A 17,916-nucleotide genomic window follows, 5' to 3' on the forward strand; every position below is an offset into this window, starting at 1 on the left:
TGTTAGGAGGTATTGCTTCACCTGAACTGACCCATTTTTGTACCTGTTTGGTATTTTCTCTGCCAGTAGATGGCACTATTGTGTCAAATTTGACTATATTGGGGATTATAGATTTTTTTTGTGTGTCAAGTGAATTGAAGCCACGTATGAAATTAATCATAGCCAATATTGTGGAATACAGTGTTGGACGGGATTGCATAAATTCATCGGGTTTCTTAAAAGGTCAACATTTCAAATTAGAGTTGGTTCACTGCGCGAGTTATTTGTAGGTGGCTTCTTATAAAGAAAGTGGGCGTGTATGGCATGACCACGTGACTGTATAAACCAATGGCAGCAGCTGAGAGGACGTGTAATCGGTCGCCAGATTATGGTGCGACAAAAGTGAGTGAGTGAGTGAGGTGGCAACTGGCATTAACAAGTGGACTCATAACATAAGAAGTGTGTGTTGTTTAGCGCTGTCGTGTCGTGTGTGACCAGGGAACAAACAGACACTCCAAAGAAGGACGTGCAGCTTTCATTGACAAGGTAACGCTATAATGTTTTCGCAGGTTTTGATGAACAGTCCACCTCTCGGATTAGCATCTCCAGTGCTAATAGCTAGCCAGCCATAACATAAGGGACGGCACATTATGAGCCTTGCTGTGAAGTTTACGTGACTACTGCGCTTAACTATAATCATGCTATGAGTTAGACCCGTTTCTCCTCGAAACGGCTCTCGAGGAGAAACGGGGCTAACTAGCTATGAGTCTACCTTTTGTAACGGTTGTTGCCCAAATTAACGTTACATCATCATGACACTAACAGCCAGGCACTGCAGTTGAAACAACGGGCCCCAAAACAGACATGTCTTTGATTCACGTTAGGTGCCCACTCCCCAGTATGGGCTTCTAGCCACACTCCATCCCCGAACAGCACCTCTTGTCTGGTCCAAACTGTGTGGTTCTCCTCCTCTGTGTCTGTGTCTGAGCTGAGCTAACCTAACGTTACGCCTACCCGATAACTCCGTTTCCCATTTCCAGGAAGTTGTTGACCGTGGCCGTGTATCGAACTTGCCTGGCTAGCTCAAGTTGGTTAAAGCTCTAGTAGTCTTGTCTGTCTAGCATGAAGCATGTGTGGTATCTGTCATACCAGTTTGACTCGTTAGCCCAAAGTACATCTGGAGGTGGTGGTGGTGTGTGTGCACTGTAGCTAGGGAGGTGGTGATGCTTGCTAGAGTACAGAGTGAACTTCATCAGACCGCAGCTGTTTCTAAGCAAAGCCTCCTTGCTGGCTAGTGTGGCTAATCCCCGATGCCTGTGTTTCCTGCCAGTGCTCTTTCCTTCCCCGCAGATGGTCAGTAGGAGCTTTCAAAGTGAGACACACACATGATTTCACGTCTCGATGACTGCAAACAATGGACTGAATCCGTGGATTATGACAGACAGGCTAAATACTGTGACATCTGCCTCAGAGAGCACGACAGGGTAGCCTGCTAAACGAGCTTTCAGAGATTACATATCAATAATCTTGCAACAGACAAGAAACAATTGCTAGTGCCAGTAGCTGAGAAACGAACCTCCATAAAATGTTATCATTCAAGAGGAAAGGTAGATAAGATGCCTGTTATCACTACTCCCCACTGTTTGCTTTAGTGCTAATGCTAACTGCACCTCCTGGACCAGCTGAGGGTTCTATTCTTTGCATTGCTTCCAGCTATTTGAGGCTCCTGCTTCTCAGAAAGGATGAAAACAGCTGAGATTGGGCCTAAAACATATGACCAAATGAATGTTTGGGGGAGGGAAGGCATGGCAGTGATGAGCTGGCTGAAGGCAGGCATGGCAGTGGTGAGCTGGCTGAGCTGGTCTGGTGACATGCTACGATGTCTGAAACCAGAATGTCAACATCTATCAGAACGACCTGCCATCATTGTCGTTTATCACATCCTATTTCAGACACATCAGCGTTTCCTGTTGTAAGATTCCACTGTGTGATTGTGGTGACCGTGACACTACATTGTCACCCTTCACAGCTTGTTGGTGAGAGCGTGGACTGGGATTGACATAAATCTCTTCTTCTTTTGAGGAAGGAACATGTGCCGCTGTTTTCACTTGTTTTGGGGCGTTTAATTAAAAGTGAGCCGCCTCTGGATTTGGCTCTATCTAGTGATACACTGATGTCTTCTGGGGTTGATGCCATTATAAGTATAGAGGGGTTGGTGTCAATGTCACAAAACGCATATTCGTAATCTATAAGTTATATAGGCCTACACCCTTTTCAATGGCCCCACCTTTAGCCTACTCCTCTTATACAACCTAGTTCCAATAAACTAGAATTCCTGGAACAAAGGGTGTCCCCACAAAACAGTTTATATTTTTAATAGTGGTGAGAGTAACAACCGTGTTTTGGTCTTTATCTGTGTTTTGTTTCCCATTATCCTCCTGAGCTTAACATATGAGCATATCACAACCATTGAAGTCAGTTGGTCACCACTCTCCACTCAGCTGTTGAGTTAATAGTGCCTTGCCCTTTTGCCATCTGACTTTGATTTACAACAAGATGGTCCCTTTCAGTCAGGTTTACTGCAAGACAGCACATGTTCTAAACTGTCTGTCTGTCTGTCTGTCTGTCTGTCTGTCTGTCTATCTACAGTATCTATCTGTCTGTCTGTCTGTCTGTCTGTTTATCTATCTATCTATCTATCTATCTATCTATCTATCTATCTATCTATCTATCTATCTATCTATCTATCTATCTATCTATCTATCTATCTATAAAATTGAGTATGTGGGCCCTGTCTGTTTGTTTCAAATTCTGTGTTCGGCCACAGCTATGCCGTTTTACGTGCGATTGGGCTGAAACCTTCAGGGTGTGTTAAGGGCACCCGTGCGGGTGACCTGATGGAGCCAGATTTTTTAATTAGCTAATGATGATGTGATGTCATCAGTGATGATGTCATCACTGATAATGTAAGAAGTGGTCAGAAGGGCTGTAAGAAGGGCTCGTGTACACACACATACACACACACACACACACACACACACACACACACACACACACAAGGAGGCATTGTGACAAGACTGATCAGTGATGTCATAGGGGGACACACCATCGACCATCATATTATTAAAAAAATATATATATATATATATATATATATATACGGTATATCATATAACTCAATGGGACACACACAGACTGATGATGTCATCATCAGTGATATCATAATGGGACACACACACAAGGAGGCATTGACATCTCTGATGCAATAACATTTAGTGAGCTACTCGCGCACGCGCACCAATAGGGCAGGCGAGGCTGTGCACAGTGGCGATTCTAGAGTCTGTTGAGGCCCTACACCTAGGCATAAATTTCCAGGGGCCCCCTCCAACCAGCGTTCATCACCATTATGTTATAATCTGACACCAACAAAAAATGTATGAAGTCTAAAAAATGTTTTCCTTCAACATCAAAAACCTTGTAATTTAAAAAAATATATATAAAGAACACTAAAAACCAGAACAATAAAAGAGCCAAATAAATAACCAAATAACTTCAACATTGTCACATTACATATTAGAATTAGAATTTTAAATGTTCTCTTATGACATAGCTTTCGTAAGCCTATTCATAACTTTCATACAGGATGCAAATTAACATTTTTGCCCACCGACCAAATGGCTAGTGAATATGCAAATGTTTACCAACCATTCAAATTACCGTTGTTTTTGTTGTTGTTGCTTTGTGTGTGTGTGGGGGGGGGGGGGGGGGTGAAGCAAATCTACCAGCCACCTGCATATTTATATTTTACCAGCATATGGCTGGTGGGTGGCTGGTGCTAATTTTATGTCCTGCTTCCATAGACGCCGGTGTCACATACTAGCTGTGTTTCCATTACAGTTTTTCGCAAAATAATTGCGATATTTCTACAACTTCGACTTGTACAATTGCGACTTGTAGGCGTTTCCATTGAAGTTGAGTTTGGTCTGACGGCACGCACACCTGAACGCACTTCCCCATTACCAGCAGCTGCCACAGTGATTACGCACGGGGATCTGCCCCATATGGCCATATCCCGTCCCCTGCATGCTCAAATCCAACCAATGGTCAATGCAAATCACAACATGAAGTTACAACGCATATAAACGAGCCTGATTATCAATTAAAAATAAAATTAGTGGCAACGTTGCTGGCTGCGGTGAATGCAGTGAGCGCGACAGGCAGAGGAAAAAATGTAGCCTAATACAACTGGTCCGATTTAGAGATGGAGGAGGGGGGAAAAGGCTGATATGGTTCAATAATCGGAATGTCGTGTATTATAATTATAACATTGCACCTGAAACGTGTGTAATGTATTACTCACAGTCACTGTATTCACTTCAGACAGCACCACCGCACCGGTGTGTGCTTTTCATCCCCTCATCTCGCTACCGAACTTATTTTCCGCTGCTTTTCCAAAGGAGAATATGGGTCACATGACGTGCAAATGCGGAAAAACTGTTTCCATTACACTTTTGCGATAAACTGCTATATCGACACGTCTGAAAAACCACCTCATGAGAGCGCAAAAACTTTTTGCGATATTTGGGAGGTTTTTCGAAATTCACGTGTTTCCATTACCCAATTTCTATTGCGATATTTAGATTTTGCGCATTTCTGAGGGTAATGGAAACACGACTACTGTCACATACATACATACATACATACATACATACATACATACATACATAGACAGTGTTTACCCTAGAAAAATGTTCAGGCCTGGAGGGCTTTTGAAATGTACCCCGACCGCAACGTTGGGGGCCCTCGCTGGCGACGCTAAACTTTTAGCTAACCTGTTCACATCTATGTTCGCAATGGCATCCCAACTATCATACTATTATGGGATGCGATGCGAACTGTTGTATTATGAGATGTGGGTTTCCCAGGCAACGACACATGTTGACACGTTTTGGAACAGTGCCGCACGCTGACACAATGCTCCTAAAAGCAAAATGCTTATTGTTTTGAATGATTTGGCACTTTCTATTACAGTATTGTTGTATTGTAATAATATGCCGCAAAGGTTTATTGAAATTTTGGGGAGAGCAGGGAAAACAAAAATATTTTGTTTTTGTTTTTGTTTTGTTTTTGTTTTTTGCAATTCTTTTCTGGCCTGGCGGGCCCGCCAGGCCTGTAGAATGGTAGGGGAAACACTGATAGAATTCATAGCTCGACTGTTAACTTAGCTAGCCAGGTAAACAAAAAACTTGACACTAGGGTTGTGCGATGACATCAAAATAGCCACCATGATTGTTTTACAGTGAAACATCGTTTTGGACGATGGCATCATCATTGACGGGTGGGGTGGGGCTTGGGGGAATAATTAATTATTTATTAAGTCGCTGCGTTGCTGTAATGTTATTTGGCTAGCCGCTGCAATGCATTCACGTTAACAACAGGACAGCTGAGCCTGAGCTCTACATGATACCAGCGGGCTTTGATAGCCTTTGCTCTGTGCTACAGCACAGAGCCAGGCGACTGAAGTGGGCAGTGGCTGTCACTACCAGTAATTTGAACGGCGCAAAACAAATAACGTTAACGTTACAGATCCTCACCAACAACGTGTGTGTTGAATTTAACTAGCTGGCAGAAAACTGACTGAATTACTGGCTGATGTAACGTTAGATTCGCGTGGGCTTTTTAACCAAATGTAATGAGAGAGAGTTTAGGAGAAATGGCTAGAGAAACGCAGCTGCTGTATCTATAGAGCGACTCCAACTTTCACTTTGGAAACAGGCGAGTTAAATTCACAGTTGAAGACTTGTACTCACTTTGGGTTGAAAACGGGAAAGAACGTGAAGTTTCTTCTTTGTCTTAAAAAGTTTTCACAACAACACAGCCGACTTCTCATGCGCGGGGGACGCCCCGGCGACATTAAACAAGCGCTCCCAGTGCAGAGAAGCAGTGGAGCGGAGGAGGGGGAGCGGGAGCGGAGGCTTCCCTGAACCGAACTGGGTGCGCTTGTTTAATGCCGCCGGCGCGTCCCCCGCGCGTCACGGTAAGTGGACTTGGCCTCTCTTATTATTAAAACGGCACAATTTTAATTCGAACAGATAATGAATTACGATGATCCGATGTAGAAGGCTCAGAGGTCGATGGGGGGTCGGCCCATCATGATGGTCGATGCCATCGTCCATCGTGCCAACCCTACTTGACACCATTGCTCAAGTAGGGTTAAGTTATTCAAGTATCTCCCCCAAGGTAGGCAAGACTAAATAACAGCATTCTGCTTATTCAGCATCTGCTCACTGTCCTTTTTTCCTCGTCCTCTTTAAAAAAAAAATGTTTTTACTTCCAGATAACTCTTCTTCATTCACTTTCACTTTCACAATTCAAGAGAATGTACGTGTCGTGAATCATGCGTATGACGGGAATGGTTCACAGTGACCCTGAATCATTCCCGTCAAACTTACATGATTCACGTACATTCTCCTGAATGTAGGTTTCACTTTCAATTCAAGAGAATGTACTGTACCTTTAGGTTCCTTTAGGGAGGTTTCCTTCTGTGATGTCATGTCATTGCAAATTGTCAGGGGAATGACATGTGGCCCCTTGGCTTTAGGGAGGTTTCAATGTCATTGCAAATCATCCATTGGTTGTTTAATGGAGAGTGGGCTGCTGTGGACTGTGGAGTAAAGTTTGTCACCGGGGGCCCTAACGGCCCCAAGCAGTTGCCTGCCTTGCCTGTTCACAAGCTGCGCCTCTGGCCGCACAACAGGTGAGCCTAGGCATCAAGCATGCCTAGTGTTCTAAATCTAAACAAAGACCTTGTATTGACCCAGCTATCTTAATGGTTTTATAGTGTGTCTAATTTCTCACCGTGTGTGGGTCGGCATGCATATCATTGCACATAATGCACAAAGACTGCTTTGTTGGTTGAAGTAGGGACCATAGCTATGTGTCGTGTAGACACTGTAAATATCTGATTTATTGAGTTGGAGCCAGGGGATTGGATGTTTAGACTGTTTTTATAGTGATCTTCCCCTCAATTTCAGCTTTGAAATGTGATTCTTATGGCCCAAAGGACAGTTTATTTTAGTTTACCTAGATGTGCTACATCTAAGCATGAAATGCAGTTTGTCATACCTCCTCCTTCAGTGAGATGTCACAACAGTGTACAGCTCCATAAGACTAGTGATAAAGCTGCCTGACAGTAAGTACCCAGGATGTTTCTCTGTAGGTAAGGATGCAGGTTTCTGTCTCATTTACACAGTCCAAGCTCACAATGTAGTCCTTCAGCCACGACATAAGCACAATGTGTGTTTATAAGTAAGTACTAGGCATCTCTATGCGCGCTCGATTCTGCAGCTCGCCGAGCTGGCCCTGCAGCTCGCATTTGCAGCTCGGCCGCTGCGCGGCCTTGCCCGCAGCTCGGCTGCTGTGTGCCCTTGCCTGCCCTATTGGCGCGCGCACAATGTCTCCCTCTCTCTCCCTCAGCCTCTCCCCCTCGCTCTCCCTCTCCTCTCTCTCTCTCTCTCCCTCAGTCTCTCTCCTCTCTTTCCCTTTCCGTCAGTCTCTCTCGTGAGCCTCAGACTGATGACATCACTTGTGTGTGTGTGTTCATTTATGACATCACTGATTATTTATCCTATTAACCGCATGGCGGATTTGAACGCGGATGCCCCCGCCCCCATAGGAAGAGCGTGACTCTAAAGCCAGAGTGTTTTGCTCAGTGGTGTTTTGAGGCTGACGGAACATCGTTACAGGCGTTACATGGCAACGCGGTCACACACGTGTGTGTTTATAGAGTATTTTTGTGGCTTCACGTGGGCTCAGCCAATCACAATCAAGGACCAGAACTAGCTGTTTTAGAAGTTGTTGCTGCTCTACTCTTACCTTGGTAGTAACTCTCAATTTATATTTTGCTTGGCTCATAGTTAATCTGAAGTGCATCTACACTGTCTGGGCAGGGGACGTGTATTTTTGTCTGATTTATCATTGCTATGATGATGCTGTTCTTGTGTGAAAAGAATTGTCTCCTCCTCCGTCTCTAAACAGCTCCTGTGCCAGCCAGCGCTGCTGCCATGTCGGCCAAAGCCATCTCTGAGCAGACGGGGAAGGAGTTCCTGTACAAGCACATCTGTACCACAGCAGCTGTGCAGAACCGCTTCCGCTTTGCCAACGTGACTTCTGAGACGGACTGGGACCGCATCACACAGGAGCACCCGTGGCTGCTCACTGAGGTGAGGCTCACTACAGCATCACACAGGAGCACCCGTGGCTGTTCACTGAGGTGAGGCTCACTACAGCATCACACAGGAGCACCCGTGGCTGCTCACTGAGGTGAGGCTCACTACAACTACAACAAACAGCCTTCCAGTCCACTGACCTGCCTTGGCTAAAATCTCGTAACACTTTAATTAAAAGCCGAGTCCAAAATTGCCGCAGGTCCCATCTAGACGCGGGGTCTGGCTACATACTTTGTAAATAAACGCGGGTCTAATTTTATTTTTGCCTGCCAGCATTTCTCCCTTCTCATCAGCTGCTCCAGAAAATCTAGGTTGTCCAGTGTTGGGAGGGTTACTTTTAAAACGACAGAGAGATTACTGAATACAGTACATGCCCTGAAATGAAATTTGTAACTTATTCCATTAGATTGCTTAGAAAAAACATTACAGTACTCAAGTTAGGGATGTAGGTACTACCGGTACTACCCCCGAACCGCGGTACTATTGCTGTAGAACAGGTTCTATACTAAGATTTAAAAAGACCGGTACTTTTCCGACCGCTGCTATGACTGATAATGGTCAATATGAGCCTGTCTCTTTAAGAAATGCGCTGGAGTGAGTGACGTCATATCCACATGTCAAGCGGTGAGGAAAAGAGTTTGAGGAAAAAAAGCAGCTGAGCACTGAGCAGACCCGCGCACATTAAAAGCAAACTAGCAAAGTAGGCTATGGCTAAACACAAAGCCTCTCCCAGCCCAGTTAGTAGCAGCAGCCAGCCGATCTACTATGAATCACCTCATTCAATGGAAAGGAATTGCTTCAAAATGTCCCCATTCGATGGGGTGGAGTAGATCGGGTGCAGCAGCTGTGCCCTTTCACAGTTTACATCTAACGTTATGTAGGCTACTTTCACGCATACTTCAGTCAGGGTTATCGACAGTCCATATTATTGCCTCTGCACGTTTCCCGACGCTACAGTGAGAAAATGCGCTCGTTAACTAACGTTACAGCGGACTCCGCTGTACTAACGTTACAGCGGACTCCGCTGTACTAACGTTTACAGCGGACTCCGCAGTAACGTTAGTTAACGAGCGCTCACTGTAGCGTCGGGAAACGTGCAGAGGCAATAATATGGACTGTCGATAACCCTGACTGAAGTATGCGTGAAAGTAGCCTACATAACGTTAGATGTAAACTGTGAGTAATACTGCCTGAATGCCCCACCCATGACAAGAAGTGCTAAACTGGAAGTTGAGATTACTGAGTATAAACAATTTAGAGACATCAGCCCTGCAGAGGATCCCCTGGCATGGTGGAAGCAACACCAGACAGACCTGCCCATCTTAGCTCAGTTTGCTAGACAATATCTCTGTATTCCAGCATCAAGCTGTGCATCTGAACGTGTTTTCAGTACTTCTGGGAATATCTGCAGTCCAACAAGATCTAGACTGACCGAGGAACATGTTGACACCCTCGTTTTCTTGGCTAGGAACCTGAAGAAGACATTGGGATGGGAGGGACTGAGTGAGTAAACTGAGAGTCAGCCAAACAGTGAGTCTGTCTACCACCCATAGGAGAACTAGGGTTTAGACTGAGTAGGCTGGGGGACAGAATGGGAATATGAAGCCAGTTATGCTGCTTGTTGAAGAAAAAAAGATTTGAGTTTCTGCTGCTATAGTGTTTTATTATATTATTATTTATTTTATTTATTTTACTTATTCCCATTTCCCACTGTTCAAAAGATTTGTGTTATGTTACTGAGTGTGTACTTATTTGACAAGTAAAAGTTAGACAGAATTTAAATGCCACCAATTATTTATTTATTGTTGTTATTGGTGTTTCTCTGAGTTTTTGCTGCTATAGGCTAGTGTTTTATGGTCATTTTATTTTCACTGGCATTACTTTATTTTACTTACCGGTATTCTCACTGCTCAAAAGGTTTGTTTTGTTCAGCATTTAAATGCCACACCAATTTATTGGTGTAATTGTTCCCAAATTCTTAAAATAAAGCCAAATCTTGACATTGGACAGTTTCACTTTTTTTTTACAAAAAGTATCGAAAAGTATCGAAAAGTATCGAAATACAAATTGGTACCGGCACCGAAACAGAAATTTAGTACCGCTACAACCCTAACTCAAGTTAAGTAATATTCTAAATACTTTGGATTACTTCAGAAATGGTCTTGCTGCCCATTCTCTTGTGGTGTGTGGCAGATGCACTGTGCGCTCACAAATTGTTGCACACTTTTTATATCTGTTTATGGAGAATGCATGCCTTTGCCTTATATGCATTTTAGAGCAAATAAAACAAACCAACAAAGTAATCTATTTTTAAAGACGGTAACTGTATTCTAGAAAGTAATCCCTTAAAGTAATCTATTTTTAAAGACGATAACTGTATTCTAGAAAGTAATCCCTTAAAGTAATCTATTTTTAAAGACGATAACTGTATTCTAGAAAGTAATCCCTTAAAGTAATCTATTTTTAAAGACGAGAACTGTATTCTAGAAAGTAATCCCTTAAAGTAATCTATTTTTAAAGACGAGAACTGTATTCTAGAAAGTAATCCCTTAAAGTAATCTATTTTTAAAGACGAGAACTGTATTCTAGAAAGTAATCCCTTAAAGTAATCTATTTTTAAAGACGAGAACTGTATTCTAGAAAGTAATCCCTTAAAGTAATCTATTTTTAAAGACGGTAACTGTATTCTAGAAAGTAATCCCTTAAAGTAATCTATTTTTAAAGACGAGAACTGTATTCTAGAAAGTAATCCCTTAAAGTAATCTATTTTTAAAGACGGTAACTGTATTCTAGAAAGTAATCCCTTAAAGTAATCTATTTTTAAAGACGAGAACTGTATTCTAGAAAGTAATCCCTTAAAGTAATCTATTTTTAAAGACGAGAACTGTATTCTAGAAAGTAATCCCTTAAAGTAATCTATCTTTAAAGACGAGAACTGTATTCTAGAAAGTAATCCCTTAAAGTAATCTATTTTTAAAGACGATAACTGTATTCTAGAAAGTAATCCCTTAAAGTAATCTATTTTTAAAGACGGTAACTGTATTCTAGAAAGTAATCCCTTAAAGTAATCTATTTTTAAAGACGATAACTGTATTCTAGAAAGTAATCCCTTAAAGTAATCTGTTTTTAAAGACGGTAACTGTATTCTAGAAAGTAATCCCTTAAAGTAATCTATCTTTAAAGACGAGAACAGTATTCTAGAAAGTAATCCCTTAAAGTAATCTGTTTTTAAAGACGATAACTGTATTCTAGAAAGTAATCCCTTAAAGTAATCTATTTTTAAAGACGGTAACTGTATTCTAGAAAGTAATCCCTTAAAGTAATCTATCTTTAAAGACGAGAACAGTATTCTAGAAAGTAATCCCTTAAAGTAATCTATTTTTAAAGACGAGAACTGTATTCTAGAAAGTAATCCCTTAAAGTAATCTGTTTTTAAAGACGATAACTGTATTCTAGAAAGTAATCCCTTAAAGTAATCTATTTTTAAAGACGAGAACAGTATTCTAGAAAGTAATCCCTTAAAGTAATCTATTTTTAAAGACGAGAACAGTATTCTAGAAAGTAATCCCTTAAAGTAATCTATTTTTAAAGACGATAACTGTATTCTAGAGGTTAGATTCTCTGCCCGCACCCGAAAAAGGCCCGACCCGGCCTGTGGGTCAGGCCCGGGCGGGTCGGGCCGGAACCAGCTCATGGTCAGATATAATACCTTTTTTTATATATATAATTGAGTGTGATGAACAGAATGTTAAGACATTATAACCTTAAAAACCTGTGTATTCATAAGACTGAACAGACAACAGGGTTATAGTTTAGATAAACAGCCAACTGACTAAGAACATTTCAGGCCGGGCTCTGGCTCATAAACGCAGCCGATGGGCCAGAATGGGCTCAGGCTCGGGTAAGGTCAGTCTTTTTTTTAATGGGCCAGAGCTAAGCTCTAGGGGTGTGCCGATTAATCGTATAATCGATGCATCGCGATTAGTCACGTGACGATTAAAATCGATTCACAATGTTCGATTATCGATTTGCAAAAAATTGCATTTTTTTATTTTTATTTTTTAGCAATTTTTTTGCATTTTTTTTTTTTTTGCTTTATTTGCAAAAAATACGGTATTTCGCCCCGAAAGCAGTTCCTTAACTGTAAAATGAGACCAAAACCGAAGTACTGGAAACTGGAATCACTGAAGAAAGCATGCAGGGTGGCTGTAACATGTGATGCGTGGACTTCAGTCGCAACTGAAGATAATGGAGGTACATTTGTTTGTTTACTTTAATTAATGGATACTGACAAATATACCTTGCTTAAAAAAAATCCTGTTTGGTGAAAAAGATACATCGAAAATCGTGATTAATCGTAATCGTTTAATAATCGAATCGTAGCACCCTTAACCGTAATCGAATCGAATCATGAGGTGCCTAAGGTGGCACACCCCTACTAGCTCTAGTCAACTGTATTCAGAATACCACAAATGTCAACTGTAATGGAATTATGGAATACAGTTGAGTTACTCATTGTGTGTGTGTGTGTGTGTGTGTGTGTGTGTGTGTGTGTGTGTGTGTGTGTGTGTGTGTGTGTGTGTGTGTGTGTGTGTGTGTGTGTGTGTGTGTGTGTGTAGCGGCTGGTGGTGAAGCCAGACCAGCTGATCAAGCGACGTGGGAAGCTGGGGCTGGTGGGCATCAACCTGGACCTGCAGGGCGTCAAAGACTGGCTCAGACCCCGCCTCCTGAGAGAGACCACTGTGAGTTGGCAGCTTTCTTTTCTTTCTTTCTTTGTGTGTTTATGAGGTTTGTAAGGACAGGAAGGTGTATACTGTACATGACTATGTTCACACTCTGTGGGAGACATAGGCAGGGGAAACCAATGTTCAGATAAACCCAGATTGAAGATTAAGAGATGCATACAATTGAAATAGAACAAGCAACGGGCAACAATGGAAAAAATTGGTAGATGATGTTCGGGGGGGGGGGGCACACAGACAGACAGACAGACAAAAACAAAACAAAATGGCAACCGTATATATATATATATATATATATATATATATATATATATATATATATACCGTAAATTCCGGACTATAAGCCGCACCTTTTTTCCCGTTTTTTGGCCTTTTTTGGCCCCTGCGGCTTATATAACGGTGCGGCTTATCTATGGATTTTTTCAAAAAAAAAAAAAAAAAATCTCTTTTTTAGCACTCTTTCTAACTATAAATCCACTTCTGTTTTAATTTCCTCTCTTGCCCTCTTTTCACCACACTGTATGACACTGTATGACACTGTGTGCACTGTAAATAACAACACAGGTGGTGTTGTGTTATGTTGTTTTGTTGAAATGTTAATAAATGGGAGCTTCCTCAAACAGCCATCTCTTTCCCGACAATCCCCTCTGTGCATGAACCCTTACATATGGTAATTAAACATTAAAACACAAAAAAAAAAAAAAAAAAAAAATACCATTAACTCATTAAGTGCCATAGACGACCTAACTCGTCTTACATAATCCAGCGCTTAAGTGCCAAGGACGAGCTAACTCGTCTTACATAAACATTTTTTTTTTTTGACGGTGGGACATCAATCAACCCCTTTTACATCTTCGAGATAACTATTTGGAGCAAGAGCATGTGTGTAATCTATTTTACCGACCACTAAGTGGCGACAGAGACAGAGAGAAGCCACAGCCACGGGACCCAAAAGCCACGGGACCAAAAGCAGCCGCCTCCCGCGGAAATGGCTTGGCGATTTTACAGTCAGAAGCCGGAGACACACACACAGAACGGACAGAGATCCCTTCCCCCCAGAGCCGCGGAGCAACGCGCGAACACACACACACACACACACACACACACACACACACACACACACACACCGCGGGAGCAAGCCATTCAAGGAAATGGCGACGCGATTTTACAGTAATCCATTTCAGACTCGTCTTGCCCGACAGGCAGACAGGCAGGCAGGCAGCAGCAACGCGCTTCTGACACGCCCGCTGTTAGAGCCAGGAGGAAGGAGGAGAAGACACACGGAGGGAGGAGTTTGAATGAGAGGGGTGTTTCCTGTTGTTATGGAGGAAATTACTGTTCAAAACTATTGTTTAGAATGTCTGACGGTCTTACTGATGCCAAAAATGAATGGTTAAAGTGACTGTTTCACAAAAAGCCATTTATCTCTGAATAAATTTCCAGACGCTGAAACCATGCTGTACTCAACGGCTAATATCTACATAACTACTAACTCTGCAAACTAACTCTTTTAGACAGAGAAAGCACACATTCTATTAGTTATTTTTAGATGATTGGTGTTCATGAATTCTTAACAGAAAAGAATCCTCGGCTGTTCTAAAATGAGCCAGAATCGTCAAAAACACCCCTGGCACAACTTACCTACAGGAATGAAAACATGGCTGGCACTCAATGTGTTAAAACACCCGCGGCTTATAGTCCGGTGCGGCTTATATAAGAAAAAAATAGTCAACTTTGCAGGTGCGGCTTATACACCGGTGCGGCTTATAGTCCGGAATTTACGGTATATATATATAAGCTACGGCACAGCATGGATGGGGCTTTGACACATCCTATCAAGCCTCTGAGGTAGATGGATCAGTTCACTTCTGCTGGGAAGACGACCATCTGACCCAAACGTTCAGGAAGAGCTTTTCTTTATTGTCCAGTTTATATGGAAGACCTTCCATTATGAAGCACGGTACGCAGCTCCCTCAGCCATTGGTGGAATGTGGGGCTGCACTACCATTTCCGTCAAATGAGGCTCTGTCTGTCTGTCTGTCTGTCTGTCTGTTTGTCTGTCTGTTTGTCTGTGTCTGTCTGTCTTTCTTTCTTTCTGCTCATTTAGCTGCCTGCCTGTCTCGTTACGCAGACACAATGCTCAAGTCTGTTCTGAATGCCGAGCTATCCTGTACCTAAGTCTCCCATCCAAATCACATGCTTTGATCAACTCAGCCTGTGGCCAGGAAAATGTCCAGTGCAGAGAGACTGCATGTTGATGCTTTGGTGTTTATATATCCTTATCTTTAATATATGTGTATATATATATATATATATATATATATATATATATATATATATATATATATATATATATATATATATATATATTGCGCGCGGAGGGGGGGGGGGGGCATATTATTGATTTGGTTCTTGAACTTTGACGTCTTTCTTACTTGGATCATTTTTGCATTTGCACACAGGGCTGAAGGCCTGTCTGTAAATAGGAGCCATGATCTTGATGTGGTTCTCTGGCTAAATAAGTTATAAATGAATTGAACATGCAGCCTAGTGGTCTGATACGTAGTAATCACATGATGAGGACCATGTGCTATTACATGAAAAGCACGTAAGCCACCATTCTCTGTCCATTGGTCACACAATATGGACCTGCTATATGTGGTGGCGCGTTGTCACCAGAGGACATGGGCTTATGTTTAGATCTGCCAGGTCAGAGGTTATGGAAGTTTGGTGGGGGGGGGGGGGGGGGGGGGGCGGTATTCTGGTCTGCCACCAGGAATGCCATCGTTCTTGGCCCTCTCAGTCCTGTCCTCTAAAGGCCCAATTATACTCAACGTTAAAGACGGAGACGGAGACGGCGGACAGAGCCTTCTGTCCGTACTCTGCGTTCATTTCGTCCGTTTTCTGTCCGTCATCTGAAAGCTTACTGATACGCATGAAACGGAGCAAAACTACACACACACTCATGCATTTGACTCTCTACTGCCCACTGGTGGATGTATTACTTAACATGATACCAACGTGAAAGACGCATGGAAGTATGTGGGCAGTGACGATTACACCGTTTGAAACGGACGCCCTTATTTACGGATGAAAATGGAGTATAATTGGGCCTTAAGGCCATGTTTAGACGACAAGTTACCGTCTCTGCATAAAACGGCAAAGTGAGCCAGAATAACATTGAAACTTCTGGTTAAAACCTTCACAATATTGGTAATTAAATAAACTAATAGTTTTATTGATGCATGTCGCAACGTTTTTTGTCTGTGATCCGAAATACACAGAAGACATATAGAACACGGACAACTAAAAGTCAATTTTAACGACGACCCTGATTTTTATTTACCCAGTTATAAAATACGGCTTTTATTTTGAAGGTAAAAACGCCTAGCTTCCCCTATTCTGTCTGTTTCTAACGGGCTTGATTTAGCTTTGTGATTAAAGTTTTTAAATGCATTTTCCACGCGTCTGACACAGAAGTCACAAATGGTAGACTAATAAACTGCTCCAGATCATGCTCCAGATTGGCTTACCGAATAAAAACACAGTAAAGCAACATAAAAAAGACCTGAGCACAATTGGGACTTCACTTCACAGACTTCACTTGAGGAAATGCATCGCAGACAGTGAGTTGTTGTCAATTATTCAATGTGGGAGACATATATATATATATATATATATATATATATATATATATATATATATATATACTAGGCATCTCACGCGCTACACACACTCAATTTCTAGGCTCAGCTCGCATACGCAGCCTGCTTTATTGGCATGCGCAGCGCACGATTGCTCAACTTTGCATCACTGATGACATCAGGAAGACTGGCTCTGAGATCCTAAAAAAAATACTTTTTGTCTGCTGCTGTCAGCCACAACATGGATCATTTCTGCTCCCATTCCAACCTTATCAGCCACAACATGGATCATTTCTGCTCCCATTCCAACCTTATCAGCCACAACATGGATCATTTCTGCTCCCATTCCAACCTTATCAGCCACAACATGGATCATTTCTGCTCCCATTCCAACCTTATCAGCCACAACATGGATCATTTCTGCTCCCATTCCAACCTTATCAGCCACAACATGGATCATTTCTGCTCCCATTCCAACCTTATCAGCCACAACATGGATCATTTCTGCTCCCATTCCAACCTTATCAGCCACAACATGGATCATTTCTGCTCCCATTCCAACCTTATCAGCCACAACATGGATCATTTCTGCTCCCATTCCAACCTTATCAGCCACAACATGGATCATTTCTGCTCCCATTCCAACCTTATCAGCCACAACATGGATCATTTCTGCTCCCATTCCAACCTTATCAGCCACAACATGGATCATTTCTGCTCCCATTCCAACCTTATCAGCCACAACATGGATCATTTCTGCTCCCATTCCAACCTTATCAGCCACAACATGGATCATTTCTGCTCCCATTCCAACCTTATCAGCCACAACATGGATCATTTCTGCTCCCATTCCAACCTTATCAGCCACAACATGGATCATTTCTGCTCCCATTCCAACCTTATCAGCCACAACATGGATCATTTCTGCTCCCATTCCAACCTTGAGGAAAGAAAGTGAATCTTTCAGCAAACTCCTGGCCCTGAACTCATGGCAGGCTTCAGAATGCTGCTGCACGCGTGGGATCAAGTTTGTTGCAGACTCCTCGGTGTTCATCTGCGTCATGCTCTTGTTGTTAATCTGCGTCATGCTCTTGGTGTTAATCTGCATCATGCTCTTGTTGTTAATCTGCATCATGCTCTTGGTGTTAATCTGCATCATGCTCTTGTTGTTAATCTGCATCATGCTCTTGGTGTTAATCTGCATCATGCTCTTGTTGTTAATCTGCGTCATGCTCTTGGTGTTAATCTGCATCATGCTCTTGTTGTTAATCTGCATCATGCTCTTGGTGTTAATCTGCATCATGCTCTTGGTGTTAATCTGCA

General features: G+C 42.4%; 1 protein-coding gene across 3 annotated transcripts in view; it reads left to right on the forward strand.

Annotated features, from left to right (window-relative positions):
- The first annotated feature begins 384 nt into the window (after positions 1-384).
- LOC310775484 (ATP-citrate synthase-like) overlaps positions 385-17,916 on the forward strand; it is a 64,180-nt gene continuing 46,648 nt past the window's right edge. For all 3 annotated transcript variants that reach the window (XM_083635636.1, XM_083635637.1, XM_083635638.1), the window contains exons 1-3: positions 385-525; positions 8,017-8,201; positions 12,827-12,949. In XM_083635636.1, the coding sequence (XP_083491762.1) occupies positions 8,043-8,201; positions 12,827-12,949 (282 nt within the window). In that variant the 5' untranslated portion in view covers positions 385-525; positions 8,017-8,042. The remainder of the gene's footprint in view (positions 526-8,016; positions 8,202-12,826; positions 12,950-17,916) is intronic.

The sequence above is a fragment of the Poromitra crassiceps genome (genome assembly GCF_964638095.1).
Source record: "Poromitra crassiceps genome assembly, chromosome: 4".
Lineage (NCBI taxonomy): Eukaryota > Metazoa > Chordata > Actinopteri > Beryciformes > Melamphaidae > Poromitra > Poromitra crassiceps.